This window comes from Podarcis muralis, chromosome 1, assembly GCF_964188315.1.
Source record: "Podarcis muralis chromosome 1, rPodMur119.hap1.1, whole genome shotgun sequence".
Taxonomy (NCBI): Eukaryota; Metazoa; Chordata; class Lepidosauria; order Squamata; family Lacertidae; genus Podarcis; species Podarcis muralis.
Window position 1 is genome coordinate 118,953,183 of NC_135655.1, and position 22,343 is coordinate 118,975,525.

General features: G+C 44.3%; 1 protein-coding gene across 2 annotated transcripts in view; it reads right to left on the minus strand.

The window, feature by feature from the left end:
• The window catches only part of COL5A2 (collagen type V alpha 2 chain), a 170,176-nt gene that overhangs the window by 23,225 nt on the left and 124,608 nt on the right, over window positions 1–22,343 (minus strand). For both annotated transcript variants that reach the window (XM_077917254.1, XM_077917251.1), the window contains 19 exons: window positions 21,674–21,727; window positions 19,432–19,530; window positions 18,812–18,865; window positions 16,882–16,980; window positions 14,415–14,468; window positions 14,244–14,297; window positions 13,072–13,125; window positions 11,260–11,313; window positions 10,353–10,397; window positions 8,310–8,408; window positions 5,272–5,379; window positions 5,113–5,166; window positions 4,109–4,162; window positions 3,946–3,999; window positions 3,131–3,184; window positions 1,575–1,682; window positions 1,431–1,484; window positions 1,181–1,234; window positions 272–433 (listed from right to left, as the gene is read on the minus strand). In XM_077917254.1, coding sequence (XP_077773380.1) covers window positions 272–433; window positions 1,181–1,234; window positions 1,431–1,484; window positions 1,575–1,682; window positions 3,131–3,184; window positions 3,946–3,999; window positions 4,109–4,162; window positions 5,113–5,166; window positions 5,272–5,379; window positions 8,310–8,408; window positions 10,353–10,397; window positions 11,260–11,313; window positions 13,072–13,125; window positions 14,244–14,297; window positions 14,415–14,468; window positions 16,882–16,980; window positions 18,812–18,865; window positions 19,432–19,530; window positions 21,674–21,727 — 1,368 coding nt within the window. The remainder of the gene's footprint in view (window positions 1–271; window positions 434–1,180; window positions 1,235–1,430; window positions 1,485–1,574; window positions 1,683–3,130; window positions 3,185–3,945; window positions 4,000–4,108; window positions 4,163–5,112; window positions 5,167–5,271; window positions 5,380–8,309; window positions 8,409–10,352; window positions 10,398–11,259; window positions 11,314–13,071; window positions 13,126–14,243; window positions 14,298–14,414; window positions 14,469–16,881; window positions 16,981–18,811; window positions 18,866–19,431; window positions 19,531–21,673; window positions 21,728–22,343) is intronic.

Sequence of the window (22,343 nt, forward strand, 5' to 3'; positions counted from 1 at the left end):
TTAGGATTGCTGAAGGAAAAGGACCATAAGTGAGGTCATGAGAGAAGAATGGCAGCCATGGCCCAGAAAGGCAGAAACTGACGTATCTTTGTGCCTCCTGGGGATGAGATTTTTGTTTGCTTATAAAATGTTTCTTGCTGTTAATCCTGTTCAAGGAAGCCAAATGACTGGATCTTTCAAACAAAAACAAAACACAACATATTTTGGAAAGGAAAGCTTTGTTATATCTATTGCAAATAGAAAACCCTCCCCAAGCTCCGCTCCAAATTACAGGTTGTCCATCTTCTCCTGAGTCTCCTTTGTCTCCAGGGCTGCCAGGTGGACCTGCAGGACCTCGATCTCCTACTCGACCATGAGAGCCAGGATCTCCACGGAGACCGGGAGGACCTTCTTTGCCTGGTTCACCAAGAGGCCCAGCTGGACCAGGAGCTCCCTAGAAATGAAAGTTTGGGTTAGAACTGAACGCAAAGGCAGGGAGCTAGATGTTTTCCAGGCGGTCTCCTTTCTAGGCACTAACTAGCTTTTTTTTCGTTTTTAAAAAATGTGTGATTATTTTCAAATTCTACCTAACAGCCTCAATATTGAGCTGTCCCTTTTATTTATTTCATGAACTGGGTGAGGAAATACAGCATATTGCTTCTGACTTAGAGTTCACTTAAGGGTGGGATAGCATGTTACTTTCAATTTCTCCTCCACACCCATGAGAGGCAGATGACCCCAAATCTAGACATTGGCAAAGCGGTCCAAATTAATATGAGATGGTTTCTTGCATGAACAAAACCTTACTCCAGTGGGGTGTTAATAATAGATCATGTGCCCTAGTTACAACCAGTTTATAACATTATGATCTTGCCTTCAAGAAACTCAGAGAAGCATACAAGGAATGTCTTCATTTCACAGCCCTTTATCCTCACAACAACCCCGTGTGTGAGAAAGTCTTAAGCTGTGAAAGGAAGGAAGAGCATAGGTTACCCAGTCTAAATTTAGCACTCAACCCACTTGACCAAACAAAAATGGTAGGGTGTTGTTCAATGCTAGTCAAACTCAGAATCAACCTATTGAAAGCAAACGATTCTAGATTTGTATTAATAAATTTGCATTAATTTAGAATGTATATTTATACTTGGTTTTTTTTAAAAAAAATTACGGTAGCAACCTCCCAAAAAATGTTTCAACTTACGGTAGGTCCCGGGGGCCCTACTCTTCCAGCAGATCCGGGGAATCCTGTAGCACCCTAGAAAAGAAACAGACACGGACAAGACATGAGACAAGAAAAATTGCACCGTATCTATAAAACAAACATCCATATATCATGCATTTCATTTAATTATCATAAGCAAAACACAAATCAATATCAAGTAAGGCCTAGAGATTCCCAATATTTTTAATTAAATTAAATTATTAAATTAATAGAAAGCAATTCTACTTACTGGGGGTCCTTTAGTACCACGGCCACCTTTTAGTCCAGGAACCCCAGAAGGACCCTGAATGGAAATGAGAAAACAAAGGAGATATTCAGTTGCTGCAATAGACAGAAACCCTGCATCACCTTTTCCAGTGCTGCTTTTACTTACTGGTGGTCCATGAGACCCTGAAAGACCTTGGGGTCCTGGAGATCCAGCATCTCCTTTCTGCCCAGGCTCCCCAGGTTCACCTTTCACACCTGGTTGACCATCAGGCCCCTGTAAACACAGACACACAGAAGGAAACACCACATTAGAGACCTTTGAAAGGTTCCCAGCTTTACATTCTAAACAACAATGGATAGCAAAGTTTATTCATTTATTTAATGCATTTGCATTACATTGGACATATGAAGTTGCTTATTTTTAAACTGCTTTATTTTTCACTTTCTAAAAATATACACAACAACCCCCAGATGCCCACACCCCTTTAAAATCAAAAACAATACTCCTTGCATATACAATGTAAATAATAGTCAAACGCTAAGGCTGCATGTAGTCTGGAATCGATTACATAATTTAGATGTATTCTATTCTCCACCAAAGAAGTTGCCTTATACAGTGGAACCTCAGAAGCTAAACACCTTTGAACTCGTACATTTCGGCTCCCGGTCGATCGAAAACTGGAAGTGATTGTTCCAGTTTTTTAATGATTTTCAGAAGCCGAATGTCCAGCACAGCTTCCGTAGCTTGGTTTTTGAACTGTTCCAGGAGTCGACTGCACTGAGCCAGAAAATTGGTCCAAAGAGGTCTACACTGAATGGCAGTGGCTGTCAAGGCTTGAGGGAATCCTCTCTCTCAAACGGTGGGATGCCAAGAAGCAGAAAAACCAGAAGAGTTCTTACCAAGTAGTTTATTCAATATTCATAGAGAGAGACAAAGGAATGCAGTCTCTCTTAGATAATGGCATTGCTCCAAGTAAAGTCCCACTCCTTCAGTCCCTCCTATTCTATGTCACCCCTGAGCCGGCTGATCTTTGCTTTCTGCCTCTGAGCTTTCTGTTCTACTACCCTCAAAGCACGCCTGGTTCTGGGAGAGGGGGGTTCAGGAATGCTTTCAAGGGACGCTGAGTCTGCTAGCTGTCTCTCCCCTGGTGCTTCTTCTTCCTGCTGCTCCCCCAATATTCCCCAGCTTCTCCCCTCTGCAGCCTCTCAACTATGACCTTGTGCAAACCACTGTTCTAAATCTATACAGTCCTCCTCTTCTCAAGAAGGTGCAGGAAGAGGGGGACAGTGGTTCCCACCATTCCTTCTCAGACCAGCCCCTGACAACCTCCAGGATTTCAGGCACAAACTTTTCCCAGTCCTACCTGGAAATCTTGGAGATTTCCTAGGATGCCCTGCATGAAAATGCCCATGCTCTATCTCTCAAGCTATGACACGTCCCTATACTGATAATTAGGTAGAGCACAAATAAAGGAAATTCAGTTGGGGACATCTGAGTGGTAAACGCGTAAGGCCATAGCATCAAAGTGTTTCAACCTGTTATCAGCAAAATGTTTTAATGACTTGCATTTACTACTGTTCTAAGGGCTATTTTACAAATGCTAGCAAATGACCCATGTTTTAAGAATCTTTCAGAATAGTCTAGCATCTTACTGTGCAGAAGATAACATGGATGTCATAACAGGTGGTGATTAAAAGAAACTTATTAGAAGATTCGCATACCTGGGGACCAGCAAAACCAACCGGACCAGTTGGGCCATTTTCACCACGGGAACCCTGAGAATGAAATTTAGAGAGAGAAAATGGTTTTAAAGGGATATTCAAAACTTGCTTCTAAAGATATAAAATGCAGGCCTCTATAATAAAATAACATGAGCGGGACAGGAACGATTCTAAGGAATTTTCTGTTGAAAAATAAGTTGATTTTATGCTACAGCTACACTTGTTACACCATTTGTTTTGTAAAAGAAGCTAATAGTACAGTTATAGTCAATTTAGGAAAGAAGCCCAGAAAGCGACACGCAAGCCTATATTTATTCCCTGTACTCAGGAACCCACCTTGGTAATTGTCATAATGTCCGTCATTCCCATATGCTGTAAGTAGGGATGGCTTTTCAACGCCCAAAGTAATTACTTATTTTATGACAAAGCTCTTTTAAGTATTACCAAAGGACTAAAATAGCACACACATATTCATGTACATATAATTATTTAGCTAACAAATCATTTTGGAGGGATTAATTGTAGGGAGAAATCGAGGGAACTCAAAATTATGGATGCATAGAATCACAAGACTAACAGAGATGCATAGTTAGCAGTATAAGGGGAAGTGAAACGTAACATGTTGAGAAAGCTTGGTCAAGTTAAATAGAAGAAACTAATTAAATGTGGAGGCAGGGAATCCTGGGGTGAAAGAAGCAGCTAGAGAGTAACTAAGTAAGCAGGCGGGAGCAGCAGGAGGAGAAGGAACTAGACCCTTGCAAGGAAAAACAAAAACATAAGAAAAAAAAGGAATGTAAATGCAGTTGTTCACTTACAGGATTTCCACGAGAGCCTGCAGGACCGACTAAACCTCGAGGACCAGGTTCACCCTTTAAGGGGGGGGAAAGTACACAATATATTATTGTGTGTAGTCTGGAATAGATAAAAAGTAATAGAATACCATAAAAGACACTGACGTGTTTACCAAAATCCTTTTACCTTTTCACCAGCGGGACCTGCGGGGCCAACTGGGCCTAATGGACCTGGGAGACCCTATGGAATAATAAATAATAATAGTAAATATCCAGTCAAAGGAGTGAATTTTCAGAGTCCTGCATTTAAAGCAGGGTTTCCCAAACTTGGGGAAAGGACCTCAGGGGTCATCCGAGTTCAAGCCCCCACAAGGAAGGAATCTCAACTAGGTTATACATGCCAGGGGACCATCCAGCCTCTGTTTAAAAACCTCCAAGGTTTGAACCCTGTAATGCGTATGGGGTTCCTCGTGTGTAAGCTGCCGCCTCTCCAGGCTAAATTGCCTTGTTAAACCTTTCTGACTGGACAGCCCTTTTCTCCGTGGCTGCCTCAGTCGCTAGCAGAATCCGTCAGTGGACGTTTCTTAAACCTCTTCCAACATAAAAGTTGTTTGACGCCCAGTCTCCTCCTCCTCTCACTGCGCAGAAGTCTTCTGCGCAGGGAGGGCGTGGGTAGCGGAGGACCTGTGCTCTCCCCGCTGGTGTCCAGTGAAGAGTCCTGGAGCCCTCCCGTGGATTCCCCCATCTGCCCCCTTTATCCCTGGTGTTGCGCTGATTTGCTTCCCCCTCTACTGAGCTGCCTCTCTCCCTGCTGGGCCCTTCTCCAGCATCATCTGAGAGCCTTCTGCTCGCCTCTAGCTCCAATGTCAGTTCCCTGACAAACCCTATAGTAGAATTGATTCTGGAGCTACTATGTTGGGCACTTTCAAATGGTGTGTGTGACACTTCTGGAATAAAATGACTGCGGTATGAAGAGCACAGAGATAAAAGGAGCTGTGTGTCTCAGCCCACCCCACCCTCAAAATCAACTCCAGTTTCTTAACTCCTGATATCAAAACTGCATTGCTACAGTTTAGCGTGCATAGTTGTTGATTTCTCGTCACCAGGAATTCCCAATTGCATGAGCATCCAAAGAGGATTTTAGAGCACATTATTATGTCACCAGGTGGGGGAAACCAATAACTGACTCACCCTTGCGCCATCGTTGCCCGCTGTACCTTCGCTGCCTTTTTCTCCTATACTGCCCTGAAAAAAGCATAACGAAAGTTCAAGTTATTTGCAATGCATGATACAGAATCGTGGACAGAAAATCAGTACTTGAAGGAGAAATAATGGGGGAGGGAGGCTTACCCTATCGCCTTTGGGACCAGGAGTTCCAGCAATACCTCTTTCTCCTGGCATACCCTGAAGACCTGGTGGCCCTTGATCTCCAGGAGTTCCAGTGGGGCCGGGATTCCCCTACAGTGAATAAAGGAAATTGGGTCTTTTTTCCGTCGCAAAATGGAAATTAAGAGGTCTTCTCATATCTGTGGAAACTTACGGGAGTGGCTTTCATTTTTCTTTCTTCCCCCCCCCCCCCAATTTTTTACATTGATTTTCCACATTTATCACAAAACAGACATAACAAACCACATAACAAAGAAAAACACATTACACCACAATAAACACAACTAAACACAAAGGAAATTTGTGTCTTTAAATATCTAATTCTCATTACATTGATAACTGACTTCCTCGAACCACCTCTATCTGAATTTCATTAAATCACCTATATAACAGTTCTCCAACTTCATATTTCTAATAATATTGACTCCTTTCATTAACTAACCTCTTCTCCTTTATTAATATTCTAAAAAGGTAAAGTTACCCCTGCCCGTACGGGCCAGTCTTGACAGACTCTAGGGTTGTGCGCCCATCTCACTGAAGAGGCCGGGGGCCAGCGCTGTCCAGAGACACTTCTGGGTCACATGGCCAGCGTGACATCGCTGCTCTGGCGAGCCAGAGCCGCACACGGAAACACCGTTTACCTTCCCGCTAGTAAGCGGTCCCTATTTATCTACTTGCATCCGGGAGTGCTTTCGAACTGCTAGGTTGGCAGGTGCTGGGACCGAACAACGGGAGCGCACCCCGCCGCGGGGTTTCGAACCGCCGACCTTTCGATCGGCAAGCCGTAGGCGCTGAGGCTTTTACCCACAGTGCCACCCGCGTCCCATTAATATTCTAATCCTTAATATTTACTACACACATTCTTATTCTACCCCTAAGCCTATTTGTTACTTCCAAGAATTTTCTATTTATCTTATATCACAACATTTGGCTAAATATTCTTTAAATTTCTTCCAATCCTCTTGTATCTCCTCTTCATTTTTCTGTTATATTTTTCTGCTTAACGTTTTTGCAGGAAAACGGATGTCAACAATGCTCACTTTAGCTTAAGCAGTGGCAGAAAGGTGATCATAATTATATCAGGTTTTGTAATAGAGGAGATCTCTTTGTATAATGTGCTAGGAAAGGGTGGGCGATTAAAAATAAAAGTACTATGGAGGTATGAGTGGAAAGTCAACCTCTCAAGATATATTAAACTGGAAATTAATTTGAGATTTGATAAATTTGTTGATCTCTTCTTTGAAAACTTAATAATAATTAATTAGCAAAAAAAACACCAATGCTCATGTTAGGATTTCTCCTAAACCTAGATCTAGTCCAGGTCTTCCCAATCCATGGCCCACCAGTAAGAATGAATCCCACCAGCCACAAATGGCAACATGCCAGGGTTGGAAAATGTTCCGGGTTTACTGCCTGACTGATACCATATAAACAGCAGATCACAATATATGGCTGGAAGCTTGTGTTTGGGTGGGCAAAGCCACAAACTTGCAAACCCAATCTAGTCACATATCCCTGGAAAAGGTGGGTTATAAACAAGAAGGGAATGGATTGCATAAATGCATGGCTCCTCACCAACAGGGAGCCAAGTAGATTTCTCCTGAGGTTAATGATATAATGCTACTAAAGATGGGCCTATTCTGCCAATTTGGGGGTGGGGGTTAAAATCACAGCTGTGCTCTTTAGTCCAGGCTTGTAGACAGACATACAATTGCCAGTGGTGAGCAAGAATTGCCTATGAGTGATCAAGCAAGGAAGTTCGTTTAAACTAGAAGAGAACTGCTTCTTTTTTCTTTTAAAGCACAGGCAACACAGGCGCACACAAAGAGCAAGTCGCCATTCTGGTGGGCCAGTAAATTATAAACTTTTTTGCAAAGCAACGTCAGCTACCTTGGTTAGTTGTGCAACACGAAAGAACATGGTACATCTGTACCAAGGTTAAGACAGGAAAGACTTCCACCATACCATTATATGAAAAGGATGCTTTAAATTGTCCCTTAATATTTAACTTTCCTGTGTATTCTCAGCTTCTTTAGTCACCTAGTAAAATTTGATAGGGTCATCATTTGACCAGCATCTTGCTGGATTTTTCCAGAACGTAAGAAAATTGTTTTGTCCATGCTGGTTTGCCCTTGTCAGTTTTGAATAGGACCAGTGGCGTAGCGTGGGGGGTGCAGGGGGGCCGGCCGCACCGGGCGCAACATCTGGGGGGCGTGCTCGCCGCCTCCGGAGTCGCCGAAGAGCCTCGGGCGCAGGCTGTAGCAGAGCCCCATGTCTCGCGGAACCGACAAGCTGGCAGCGGCTCTCAGCGCTCGCCACGGTCCCCGCGCATCAGGGCCGCGGAGGGCGCGCCAGGCAGCCCCTCCTCACAGCCCTGCTGCCGCCGCCGCTGCTGCAGCTTCTGGGCCATGTTGCATTTTCCTCACCTCTCTGCCCTCCTCCTCCTCCAGGCAAGCGGTGTCGTTTGGGCGGCAGCGCCAGCGGCAACTCGCCTCAGATCACCTGACACGGATCCGCCGCCGCCGTAGCTACCTTACCGTAAATACCCCAGCCCAGGCAGCAGCAAGAAGAAGCTGGCAGCAGTGGCAGGTTAGGGGGCGCAAATTACTTGCCTTGCCCCGGGTTAAAAGGTAAAAGGTAAAGGTACCCCTGCCCGTACGGGCCAGTCTTGACAGACTCTAGGGTTGTGCGCCCATCTCACTCAAGAGGCCGGGGGCCAGCGCTGTCCGCAGACACTTCCGGGTCACGTGGCCAGCGTGACATCGCTGCTCTGGCGAGCCAGCGCAGCACACGGAAACGCCGTTTACCTTCCCGCTAGTAAGCGGTCCCTATTTATCTACTTGCACCCGGGGGTGCTTTCGAACTGCTAGGTTGGCAGGCGGGTTAGGGTTGCGCTAATTACTTGCCTTGCCCCGGGTTAGGGGGCGCAAATTACTTGCCTTGCCCTGGGTGCTGACAACCCACGCTACGCCACTGAATAGGACGCGCACACACAAAATTACCTTTGGACCATCAGGACCTTGACCTCCAGCCATTCCCTTTTCCCCCTGAAGACCAGACGCTCCTGGATTTCCTCTCTCACCTGGATTGCCACGTTCACCCTGGAAATAGACATATTAAGCAATTATCTATCCACTGTGGGTTTGCTGGCTGTATGGTCATAATTATTACAGGACAAGGAGACAGTGAATTCTGCAGACACTGGATATGAGCTGTACAAAAATAGAGTTTAAAGAATAATCCATCATTGACATTGGTGACATTTTGTACAGCATATTATGCTAGGCCTGCATTTTCCCTTCTCCACTCACTCCTTTGCGCAAGAAACAGGTGCAAGTGCCCTCACCTGTGAAAAGTCAATCGATAAGGGAAACGTGGTTTAGTACTATATCTTTATTACAGAGATGAAATGCTTCAGCCGACACTGCACATTTTATGCAAAGGCCTCATATGCCACACAGATGGTAAGTCAAAGAGTTCCTCACAACTGCCACGAGCTGCTAGAGTGTCATTACTAGTTGAAACTGTGACACCAACATTGAGTCACAGAGAGTGGTTTGCTGCCACCTGATGCACTTTCATCTCTAAAGCTAAGAAGATCTAGGCCTAGCTGGTACCTGAATGGGAGATGAGCTTGGGAGTGCAGCCTCAATGTGTGCTGCTTTAAGCTCCATGGAGGAAAAACAGTATAGAAATGTAACTAGCAGTGTAAACATATAGACATATGAACAAACTGAAAATAGAAGAGTCATATTCAGACAATCATATTTCGCTTTGACCTTCATGTGAGTGACCAAACAAACAAACTAGGAAGTATTCCATTAACTATAATTTCATAGAATCATAGAATCATAGAGTTGGAATAGACCACAAGGGCCATCGAGTCCAACCCCCTGCCAAGCAGGAAACACCATCAGAGCACTCCTGACATATGGTTGTCAAGCCTCTGCTTAAAGACCTCCAAAGAAGGAGACTCCACCACACTCCCTGGCAGCAAATTCCACTGTCGAACAGCTCTTACTGTCAGGAAGTTCTTCCTAATGTTTAGGTGGAATCTTCTTTCTTGTAGTTTGGATCCATTGCTCCGTGTCCGCTTCTCTGGAGCAGCAGAAAACAACCTTTCTCCCTCCTCTATATGACATCCTTTTATATATTTGAACATGGCTATCATATCACCCCTTAACCTCCTCTTCTCCAGGCTAAACATGCCCAGCTCCCTTAGCCGTTCCTCATAAGGCATCGTTTCCAGGCCTTTGACCATTTTGGTTGCCCTCCTCTGGACACGTTCCAGTTTGTCAGTGTCCTTCTTGAACTGTGGTGCCCAGAACTGGACACAGTACTCCAGGTGAGGTCTGACCAGAGCAGAATACAGTGGCACTATTACTTCCCTTGATCTAGATGCTATACTCCTATTGATGCAGCCCAGAATTGCATTGGCTTTTTTAGCTGCCGCATCACACTGCTGGCTCATGTCAAGTTTGTGGTCAACCAAGACTCCTAGATCCTTTTCACATGTACTGCTCTCAAGCCAGGTGTCACCCATCTTGTATTTGTGCCTCTCATTTTTTTTGCCCAAGTGCAATACTTTACATTTCTCCCTGTTAAAGTTCATCTTGTTTGTTTTGGCCCAATTCTCTAATCTGTCAAGGTCGTTTTGAAGTGTGATCCTGTCCTCTGGGGTGTTAGCCACCCCTCCCAGTTTGGTGTCATCTGCAAATTTGATCAGGATGCTCTTGAGTCCATCATCCAAGTCGTTGATAAAGATGTTGAATAAGACCGGGCCCAAGACAGAACCCTGTGGCACCCCACTAGTCACTCTTCTCCAGGATGAAGAGGAACCCCTCAGGGCTTTTTTTTTCAGCTGGAAAAAGCTCAGTTCCAGCACCGCTCAGGTGGACGCCATTGCCATTATAAGAGAACAAGTGGGGAGTTCATGGTGAGTTCCGGCACCACTTTTTCTAGAAAAATAGCACTGGTTTACCTTTTCGACTGAACCAAGAAACTATGGTTAACAGTTTCAGAACAAAAGCAAAAGCACAGCTTACCCTTGGACCCAAAGGGCCTGTAACTCCAGGATCACCAGGAACACCCTATAAGAGGAGAGCAAATAAATCATTACTGACTACTAAAGAGAGAAAATCCAGGGAAACTTTTTCTTTCTATTCATCATTGTTAGGCTGGCTTTAAAAGCATTGTTCTGAAGTGAAGTTGTTCATGCTGAAAATATACCAGCCCAAAAAAGGACGAGGAACTGATTCATAATGAAACACACGAGATATTGCACTACAACATGTGAAATGGCAAAAGAATGTTATAAAGCAACCTAAATTATGAATGGCAAGTTAAAACATCATTCGTTTGTTTTTGTTTTTATTTATTTATGCTTTTCAAATTTATATTTTTCATTAATTTTACAATAAATTTAACATTTAAAAATTTGACTTGTAATAAGGTTAAAGCTTACTGGGAAATGATCTATAATGAATTGAAAAGGATGTTCAAAATAGCTTTTATTTTAAAAACCCAGAATATTTTCTTTTGGGAATTATAGGGACAGAACTACCAAAATTGTGTAGAAATTTATTTATGTATGCTACTACAGCAGCAAGAATATTATTTGCCTCAAAATGGAAAGAAGTCCAAGTAAAGGAAGAATGGATACAAAAACTTATGGAATATGCAGAAATGGCGAAACTTACCAAAGGAATAAGAAATCAAGATAACAAACTTTTTATAAAAGAATGGAAGTGGTTTATTGAATATTTGCAGATAAATTGTAATCAGATAAAAATGTTAGCAGGTTTATCGTAATAACCTGCAGCTTTATAAGAGTCTATATTTACAGTAGATAATTAAATGAGTAAGTTAAATGAATTTGTATATGCAGAAGATATGAAAAAATAAATTTAAGGAACCACAGGAAGAGGGGGAAGGAAGTTAAAACATAGTTACCTGATCACCTGGCTTTCCGCCCTCGCCTGGAGGACCTGGAGGACCAGGTAAACCCTGTGTGGAAAATGAGCAGAAAGGTCACTGTACATCTAGGAAAACACAATGGAAGGATTGTCTCTGGTATTTTATATGGACTACAATAGGACAGTGGTTTCCAATTAGCTAAGTACTGTCGACCCCCTGTTTTTCAAAAACCAAGCAATGGACCCTCTACTTTTGAAAATGTTGACATCTTGTGTTATGCGAATGGTGCCACCATACCCTCCAACATGTCCCAGTGCAGAACCAGGATGTGTGTCTTCTGGGTCACACGTCTGCCTGAGCTACATGACCCACACGATCTCACACGAGACGCACATCCTCACTATTGTGTGCGTTTTGGGGCATCATGCTCTCGTGCGAGAGCATGGCCCCTCAAAATGGGGTGTCTTGGACAGTTGATGGGTATGTACCTGGGTGGGTTACATAGACCCCTTGGGGTCCGTGGACCACCTGTTGGAAACTTCTGTAACAGAGCAATCGTGGGTAACCTGAGAAAAGAAGTGTACTTGCATCCAGTAATGGTGGTATAGGATATCAGCCCCACTGCATATTTAAACTGAAAAATGTAATGGATTGTTCCATTTTTGCTAAAGTACCTCTTCTTCACAGGATATGAAAGTTGACATTTTTTATGATAGGACTGCAAAACATTATCAGTTTAATAATTTTTTAACTCAGGGTTGGGGAACCACTTTCATCCGGAGCACTGGACAGGTGGGTGGGGCTCTCTACATGTCAATCACCTGATGGTATATGATGTCAGGTAGATACAATCACGTCCAAAAAGACAGCAAGAGTTGCTTTCGGTTCCAAATTTAAACAGCACGAAAGGCAAGTCAGTGCTACAAAGGAGCAATAAATAAGGAGCATACTCTAAGGCTTCCAATTGTTCCTTTGCAATGCCGTCTTTTCCTGCCCCATGCCATACGATGGCAGGTGAGTGGCAGGTGGCACAGCCAGCCCAAAGCAGCCTTAGAGGCCAAATTGGGAGGCCTGTTGAGCCCAGTTTGGCTCACGGACCAGATATTCCCATCAGTGAGTGTCAATTTTAATCAACGAGGACAAATTGTAATCCTTAAGAGCATACTGTTTTGAGGCTAGGTTGCATCTGGTGTGTAACTTTGAGAAAGAATGTAAATACAATGAAAGAGGACTTTTTCATTGTCAACCCTTCTAAAAAGGTCCCGAGTGGTATTCTGGCCACCTTCCTTCCCATGTCCCATTGCAATATCCATGAATAGTTGAGAGCCCTTCTAGTTCCATCCCAAGTAGATCTAATGAAGACACCAATAGAAGCATTCTCCAGGCTAACTTCTCTGCTATGAACATTGCCATTACAGTGGTACCTCGGGTTAAGAACTTAATTTGTTCTGGAGGTCTGTTCTTAACCTGAAACTGTTCTTAACCTGAAGCACCACATTAGCTAATGGGGCCTCCTGCTGCCGCTGCGCCGCTGCTGCACGATTTCTGTTCTTATCCTGAAGCAAAGTTCTTAACCCGAGGTACTATTTCTGGGTTAGCGGAGTCTGTAACCTGAAGTGGCTGTAACCTGAAGCATATGTAACCCAAGGTACCTCTGTATTAGATATTTCCCAATTACACGATACCTTTCCACTACACTCATAGTGACTAGGGTTAAGAAAGCATGGGGTGCTTTACGAACATGGTTTTTTATTATTTTTGTTGATATTTCATTCTTTTATTTAATGTAGCGTGGACTCAAAAGCCCTTCGGTAGGTTAAATTGAAAATAAATTTGATAAATACTCACCTGGAAACCTGTAGGACCCGGGGGACCTTGTTCCCCTCTTTCTCCCGCTAGTCCCTAAAAAGAAACAAACAATTGTATTCTTTACTAAAACAGTAGGGAAGTTTATCATTTTTAACCACGCCCGCTGCCTCGCATGAAAACCACTGCAGCTATTCTTCTGAAACTTGGCAAGATTTTACCTCTCAGAACATGGCCACAGCCAGGATTTTTGTTAAGGGGGCAAGCTTTTGTTAGGGGGGCAAAACCTCAGATTTGTATTGATTTGGGGGGGGGGGCAGCTACCCCCTGCCTGCCCCCTTGGCTATGCCCATGTCTCATAATGAGATGTCAAGGCTGCAGAGTTAACCCAATTCTTCCCCTCCCCCCAAAATAAAATGTTTTCACATGTGTGTGTGTGTTTGTGTGTGTACGTAAAGCTACTCAGCACCAAAACTCTTGGACCTATTTGACTGTAATTTGGCAGGCTTCACCCACCCAGGAGAGGCAACTGGGTTTGAAAACACCATCAAAGGCTGTCAGAAGAAAATGAAAGGTATAACCACTTTAAAAAAAAAATTCCTGAAATAGTGAAAGGGAAGGCACAGAGACTCATTTTCCCCTCAAACTGGGATTTGGACCAGACTCAAACTGGGCAGCCTCCAAAGGGTTACAGACAAAATCGGTCAGTTTTTCAAAGCATCGAATTGGGGTCCAAACTTAATCTTGTGGTCTCCAGACAACTCTAAAATATATTGCTTAAGTGTCAGTAGTCAATAGCAGGAATAGAATAAGACACCTGTTCTTCTAATTTTGACAATGTTACAAGAGGGGGAGAAACTGGAAAGATTCCCCTAGTGATATTTTTAACATCTTGTATATCTGCAGTCTTTGTCTTCCACCTGCTCATACAGCAGTCCTATGCCTCTTGGTCTTCACTCCAACCTACGTCACATTTTGACATATGTCCATATTCATAAATGTCCCGTCCCATAATCCTTATTATGATAGACATTTAAAAAACACAGATGTATCAGAGAATCAGACATATACATTTGTGTGGACAAATAGCTCAAATTATAGTCACCAAAGTAGAAAATTCATAGTATGACCAGTATTCTCACTTTGGGGGAGCATTCATGCCAAACAAGGGATACCAGAATAATTTACTCATATAGCTTTACTTGGAAACTTACAGGTGGGCCAACGGGACCAGCAGGGCCAACTTCGCCATCTTTTCCGGGAGCTCCCTAAAATAATAGAATAAAAGAATAGTGATTTGGCGAACATATATGCATATGTGTCTGTGGCAAAGCGAAAGGTTGTTGTATTTAGACAATGAAAAATACTAAAAAAATAATACTTACTCTCTGCCCTGGGACACCAGCATTGCCTGCTTCTCCAGGTTTTCCAGGGTCTCCCTAATTTGCAAAAAAAAGGGGGAGAGTATATTATTTATGTTTCTATTATTGTAAGTCAAAATGTAGCCAGCTTGATGTATCAGTGTAAACTATTAGAACACTAGCAGGACGTACACAGCACTGCTCAGGAATAGACGGACGGACGGGTGGATGGACTGTCCATGTCTGGATAGCTCAGCTGGTTAGAGCATGATGCTGATAACATCATGGTTGCAGGTTCGATCCCCATATGGGACAGCTGCATATTCCTGCATTGCAAGGGGTTGGACTAGATGATTCTCAGTGTCCCTTCCAACTCTACAATTCTACGATTCTATAGATATAAAAAAGGTAAAGGTACCCCTGCCCGTACGGGCCAGTCGTGTCCGACTCTAGGGTTGTGCGCCCATCTCACTTAAGAGGCCGGGGGCCAGCGCTGTCAGGGGACACTTCCAGGTCACGTGGCCAGCGTGACGAAGCTGCTCTGGTTAGCCTGCACCAGCGCAGCACACGGAAACGCCGTTTACCTTCCCGCTATAAAGCGGTACCTATTTATCTACTTGCACTTAGGGGTGCTTTCGAACTGCTAGGTGGGCAGGAGCTGGGACCGAAAGACAGGAGCTCACCCCGCCGCGGGGATTCGAACTGCCGACCATGCGATCGGCAAGTCCTAGGCGCTGAGGTTTTACCCACAGCGCCACCCGCGTCCCTCTATAGATATATGTTGGGATTTATAAATGGATAAGGGAATTTGTTGGTTTTTAGGGCCGTACATGGCTCCCATCCAGCGACCTGATGCTGGTCAACCAGGGAAACACTCAACCAGGATCCAGACCCGAATTAATTTACAGGATGTGACTAATTTTTAAGTAGGGCTTTTTAAACCCTAGACAGCCAGGAGGGGGAAGCAGCATGAGATGCTACCATATTTTTCGCTCCATAAGATACACTTTTTTCCTACTAAAAAGTAAGGGGAAATGTGAGTGCGTCTTATGGAGCGAATGGCGCTTCGCAGGACAGGTGCTGCACAGAGAGGGAGAGCTGCGAAGCACCTCTCCTGTGAAGGAGGAGGAGGAATGGAGCCCCTTCTGTTCCTCCTCCTGTTCCACTGAAGGGGCACTGCGCAGAGACAATGGCCAGCTTGATGCCTGTGGGAAGCCCACAAGCAGTATATGAGCATCATAGCACCTCTAAAAACTAGGTGCATCTTATGGTCAGGTGCGTCTTATAGAGCGAAAAATACAGTATGTTCCCCACCCCTGCAACCACCCTCCGCAGAGAGGAGGGCTACATGCTGCTGGGTGCTGCTCTGCCAACATGTTCCCTGGACAGAACACAATGGCAAGGCAAACTCCTACAGGCAACAGGATTGCACCCTCGGTGAGCTGCTGCTGTATCTGCTTGGCAGCTGTGCAATGCTTGCTTGCTCTTCCATCTTGGCCCTTTCACTCTCCCACAGCATTGCCTCCAATATGTTTCATGGCCAGTGAGGTTCAGGTTCCAGCCATTCCCACTGATGACAACTCCACCGGCTCCTACTCCATGACTGCTGCTTACCAAGCTGCCTTCAATGCAGTTTGGAACAGTTGGGTCCATTAAATCCCATTTCTCCATCTCAGGAACCATCATGCCAAATCATGGACACTGTTAGAATTCTTTTCCCGTGCTTGCAGTCATGGGATTCTTTTTTTTATCACATGACGGTGTATGTTCTCATTCCACAATGTGGGAAGTGACGGAGACAAGATGTTCATAACCATCCTCTGCTACCAGGTCAAGACCTACTCACCCACCGTCAAGTAATGAGAGCTTATGCTCAGAATTGCTGCAGAGGAGAAAATGCATGTTTCACATCACGATGTGAACACAGCATTTTCTACTGGGGCCCTGGGTGTGTCAATTTATATGCCACCATCTGTTGGAGTACAGGTAAAGAAGGGATTGGTTTGTGCTCTCAAGAAATCCCTGTATGGTCTCAAACAAAGTGCCTAGTGTTGGAACTCTAAACTAACAGAGACATTGTTTTCTCTAGGTTTTCACCAAGGTAAAGCAGATCCATGTGTGTTTGTCAAATATCTGCAGAGGTGTCCCAATCAGTGTAGTTTGGAACATTTCAATCCATCATCTTGATTCGAAATGAATCTGACCTTTCGCGAACGTACATCACAATCCGCCCCTTGGTGTGGGAAATGGTTGTGCCAAATTTGTCAGTGTTATCTCCAGAGGTGTCTAAACCAGTGCAGTCTGGAACATTTTTGTTCACCATCGTGATTCAAAATGGCGTCCGATTGTACCCAAACATAGATGGAAGCTAGCTCCTTCATCTTGATAACGATGATAACAAGTTTGGCAATGATCTCTCAAGAGGTGTTATAGACAATCATCAGACAAACCACTTTCCAAAATACCTTGTAGATAAAGAAATAATACGTACACTACTGCCTTTTGGCCCAGGGAGACCCATGCTACCCGGCTGGCCTCGAATTCCTATTGGACCTGCTGGGCCTGGTCGCCCATCTTCTCCTGGAGCTCCCTGCAAAACAAAACAAAAACCCCAAGCATTTAATGCTGAAATATTAAACAAATTTGGTCTGGTTTCTTCCCTTAAAGACAGCCATGTGCACATGGCCTTCACAACCATTGCACAAACCACTGCAGAGCCTTTTAAGGAATGAGGAAGGCAGAAAGGTGCAAATAATCTGAATCTAATGCCTTCTTTAATGCAAGTCATGCAGTTGATAAGGAAAGGGAAGATAATGTTTTCGTAACATAGGCTATAAAACAGAGATGGGGGAAAACTGTGGTTCTCCAGAAGAGTAGCGGTGTTTGGGGCAATTATTCCAATATTCTTTACAGTAGTTGTTGCTGGACCAATTCCCCATTAGCCCCATGAACTGAGCAGGCATATGTATTTTGTAGATTGAATTCTGTAGTTTGTGTTTCTGATTTCACATGCAGATGCCATAGCGACATAATTTAAATCATAGCAGTTTCAACTGTTGGGGGGGCAGTTGTGAGTTCCAACATTATAATCTGGTTGAATAAAAAAAAAAATCAAAGTTTAATTCACACAACGCAATCCTACTTCATTTTTAGTTGCTGCATTCGATGAGACATATGCATATGTAAGTGCGTATGCAAGACTGCAGCCGCAGTGTATAACTATCTGCTTTCATTGAATCCATCTGTGGTCAGTATTCAGTAGGCTATCCCATTCAGTATTTAGAGTGTTATATCTAAATTCTTAGGATTAGTGCTGCTCTCGCATGTAGTTTTTTTAAGCATCCACATGACATTGTCAGCATCAAAATGCAAGCTCATATTTTCCCTGATCAATCTGCATTTACGCTTTCTACAAAAAGCCCAGCGAGCTTTTTAAAAGCCATGACAACAACCCACCACATGCGGCCGACAACCTTTTTGCAATACAGTGGTGCCTCGCAAGACGAAAAGAATCCGTTCCACGATTCTCTTCATCTAGCAGTTTTTTCGTCTTGCGAAGCAACCCCATTGACAGCTTAGCGGATTAGCGCTACAGCGGTCTAGCGGGTTTCAGCGATCAGCTGTTAAGCGGCTTATCAGCGGAACAGCTGATAAGCGGCTTAGCGCCTTAGGAAAAGGGGGGGAAAGCGGGGGGGAAACCGCGGGGACTCGCAAGATTTTTTCGTCTTGCGAAGCAACCCCATAGGGAAATTCGTTTTGCGAAGCGCCTCCAAAATGGAAAACCCTTTCGTCTAGCGGGTTTTCCGTCTTGCAAGGTGTTCGTCTTGCGGGGCACCACTGTATCTGAATGACCCAACTGCAATATTATGCCCCCATCTGGAAGCAACCTTGGACTGACAACTTTAGCCAGCATATTAACCAGTAATATAACAATATAGTAGTAGTAGTAATAATAATAATAATAATAATAATAATTATTATTTATTTCTACCCCGCCCATCTGGCTGGGTTTCCGCAGCCACTCTGGGTGGCTTCCAACAAAAGGTTAAAAATACATTAAAACATCAGTCATTAAAAACTTCCCTAAACAGGGCTGCCTTCAGATATCTTCTAAATGTCATATAGTTTTTTATTTCGTTGATATTTGATGGGAGGGCATTCCACAGGGCAGGCGCCACTACCAAGAAGGCCCTCTGCTTGGTTCCCTGTAACTTCGCTTCTCTCAGTGAGGGAACCACCAGAAGGCCCTCAGCGCTGGACCTCAGTGTCCGGGCTGAACGATGGGGGTGGAGACGCTCCTTCAGGTATACTGGGCTGAGGCCGTTTAGGGCTTTAAAGGTCAGCACCAAGTGTGAACCAAGAGGAAGTCCAGAGCACAGTCAACCAAATCCCATCCCCTAGAGATGTCTAAATGTACTTACCAAGGGTCCAGACTTTCCTTCTGGACCTGAAACACCTGGATTCCCTGTAAGACCCTATAAAAGGGAGATATTACAAAACAGCGTCCGTTTTAGCACTTGACTGCTAGATTCAGCTCCAAGTCACCTATATTCATAAGGCATATTTAGACATTTTCATAATACAGGAGGCAACCATTCCATGCAGGGGTTCCATTTCCAGCCCCCTCATTGTGCTCTGCCTCGCCCTGCCCTTGTTCTACCCCATTCTACCCCTTTCTGCCTTTTTCTGGGTCCAAAAGGACCCTCACGCCGTCAATTGTGCATCTGTTGGATGCATCTGAAAAGGTCACCACCTGTATTATCACAGTATTTTAGATATGGCTGTCACCATATTGAGCTATCAAAAAGACTAACATTTACAAAGCCCTCCATAGACTGAAGAAATCTATACATGTATCTCTATATGATGTTCGGAATTCTCCCACTAAAACTTCTTTTATGTTACCAGCCAATGAAATGCCTATTAGATTTTACCAGCAGAAAATGTTGGTGTGCCCTCTCAAATCAGTCTAAAGCTTTAGACGTCCTGAACTGACCATTTACCTCTGTCCCTTGGAAATGAGACAAACGAGTTCTCTTACCCTGGCACCTGGGAGGCCTGGTTCTCCTGTGCGACCGGGATCACCTTGACTTCCTTTAGGACCGGAAGCCCCTGCAGGACCACGTTCTCCTTGAGCGCCCTGCAAGAGACAGACAAGTCACGTTAGTCAGTGGTGGACATAATAATTAAAGGGAGTGTGAGTTTGTGTACCACATGATTTTATTTCTGAGAGGTATTTTACAATAAAGCCAATCCAGAATTCATTTAAAAAGCACTTGTTTTCCTCAGAAATCCTATCGGCCAGTGAAAAAAGGCAGACTGAAAATATTCTGAAGCAAAAACAAATATGTGGGCAAATACCTATGCACTCTAACATGTGCTCTATTAACAACATAGGAGTTCGTGCAAATGGAGATGCGCTGAGAAGGGACAAATAACTATACAGTTGTACCTTGGATCCTAAACACCTTGGTCCTCGGACCTTTTGGCTCCTGAATGCCGCAAACCCGGAAGTGAGTGTTCCGGTTTGCGAACGTCCTTTGGAACCCAAACTTCCGATGGGGCTTCTGCAGCTTCCGATTGGCTGCAGGAGCTTCCTGCAGCCAATCAGAAGCAGTGCTTTGGTTTCTGAACGTTTTGGAAGTCGAACAGAATCTGTTCCGGAAGTCTGTTCGACTTCTGGAACAGATTCTGTTCAACTTCCAAGGTAAAGCTGTATATATGTCAAGGAAGTCTGCTTACCCTTAAAGGTCTGGCGGTATTGTGGCCCGGCACACCTCTCCCTGCGCCAGAGGTGGTGAGCGTCCCTGGGGGCAGGGCAGCGATGTCCCACCCCCTCAGGGATGACACCTGGGGCGGCCCGTACCCACCGCACCCCCTTCCTCTGCCAGTGACCTGTGCAGTCCGATGTGGTGCAACTGCATGGGTTTCCCAGCCAGCAAGGAGCCAAACGGTCTTCCACGCCGGCCAGGAAGCCGGATGCAAGCCTGCCTGCAAACTGGCCAATCATGGGCGAGCTAGGACACAGGCTCTTCCCGGAGGGTGGGACCAACTGAGCCTACAGGTTTCACTTGGGTCCTCTCCTTGGATATATAAGGTGACCTGCCTCTCCCTCCGCAGAACGATCCTCGTTGGGTCTCCCACCCATCTTCCCTTATCTTTGGCAACTGGTGCTGTGCTTGACCTCATGATAGGCATTGTTGATCACCATATTCGGGGCCGAACAGGAATTTTCCACCACACCAGTTGGCCATGTCTAGTGGTTTTGCCTACCTCATAGCAATAGTCATAAATTGGCGATTTAGGCATTGGGTAAGCCTTAGTCCTGGTCGGAGGGGAGGCTGTAGCCTCTGCCTGCCCCTCCTCAACTCAGGGGTATCCCTTTATTTATTTATTTTTAAATGCATTTTTATTGACTTTTCTTTAACATCAGTACAAACAAAACAAATACAGTCAAGTTCCATAATCTTACACCCACTTACTTTCCATTGCTCTGCCGAACGCAGACTTCCCTCCCTCCCTTCAGCGGGTTTTCATTTTACACTTTACTTTCCGCAGCTTCTTGACAATATCCTATCCACATCACAAGATTTATTTTAATCCTGCTACCGTCTTTAAACTTCTACAATTATTACTTACATATTCCACAAATTTACTCCATTCTCTTCTGAACTTGGTTTCCTCTTGGTTATGAATCCTGTAGGTCAGTTTTGCTAATTCCGCATATTCTACCATTTTTGTCTGCCACTCCTCCAATGTTGGTAGTTCCTGTATTTTCCATTTGGGGGCTAACAAAATTCTAGCGGCAGTCGTGGCATACATGAAGAACCTCTGGTCTACTTTTCCTATTTCTTCTCCTGTCAAGGGATCCAGAAGGAGTTGCTTCTGTCCAGACATCCAGATGGTGGCTAGGCCATAGCACTCCTCAAGTCAGTGACCCCACAGGAGTTTTCCTATTTGATATATGTCATAGGACCTCCATGTCATTGGGTTGACCTCAAGAGGTAGGTGTACGTCCAGTAAATATACTGGATATCAATGGTTGTACCCAATGCTTATGCCAAACATCTGACATCTGCAGTCAATAAATTTGTGGCTTGGTTTGATCCAAACCATTGCTGTGTGTCATTTATTTGGCTATGGGGTAGCGGGTGGCTGCAACACTGGGTCATGTAATTCCACCATGATAATCCAGCATTTCTACTAAGCCTACCTCCCATTATTAAGTGCCTTAATCTACTTACTTCACTTACTACAATGAACGGTCTTTCATGCCAACTTACCTTTGGTCCTGGCAAGCCATCGGAACCTGGAAAGCCACGATTTCCAGGAGGACCCTACAGAATCAAAGACACGCCATTTATTTTTTAGAAATGGATTAAATAAATAGACACTGCTTGCAAATATTTATTGCTGTAAACCGTTTTGAGATTTTTCTTAAAAATATAAAGCTATATAGAAATTTTAAAAATAATAATATCAAAACTGCAGATTGCACAAATGTAAAACACAGATCATTCGTAATTTGGTAATTGCAAAGATCCATGACGATTGCTCCAGAAATTATGATGGGGGTGGATCTGTAGGCGCAGGCCATCCCCCGATTCAATATAGTTTGTTAAGAAAATTCCCAAACTCTGATCCACGGGCGACTCTGGGTCATTTCTCTATGGTAGTCTATCTTAAAGTTTTTATGTGTTTATATGCCTACCACATTTTAAAACTTAAAATCCATCATTGTATATTGTTTTAAATGTTTGTATTGCTTTTGGGGTGGTAGTTCCATTTGTGTTTCACAAGCTGGTCTCTGACCGTAATAATGTTTCATGATGGAGGTGGAGATGCTCCTTCAGGTATACAAGGCCAAAGCCGTTTAGGGCTTTACAGGTCAGCACCGACACTTTGAATTGTGCTCAGAAACGTACTGGGAGCCAATGTAGGTCTTTCAGGACC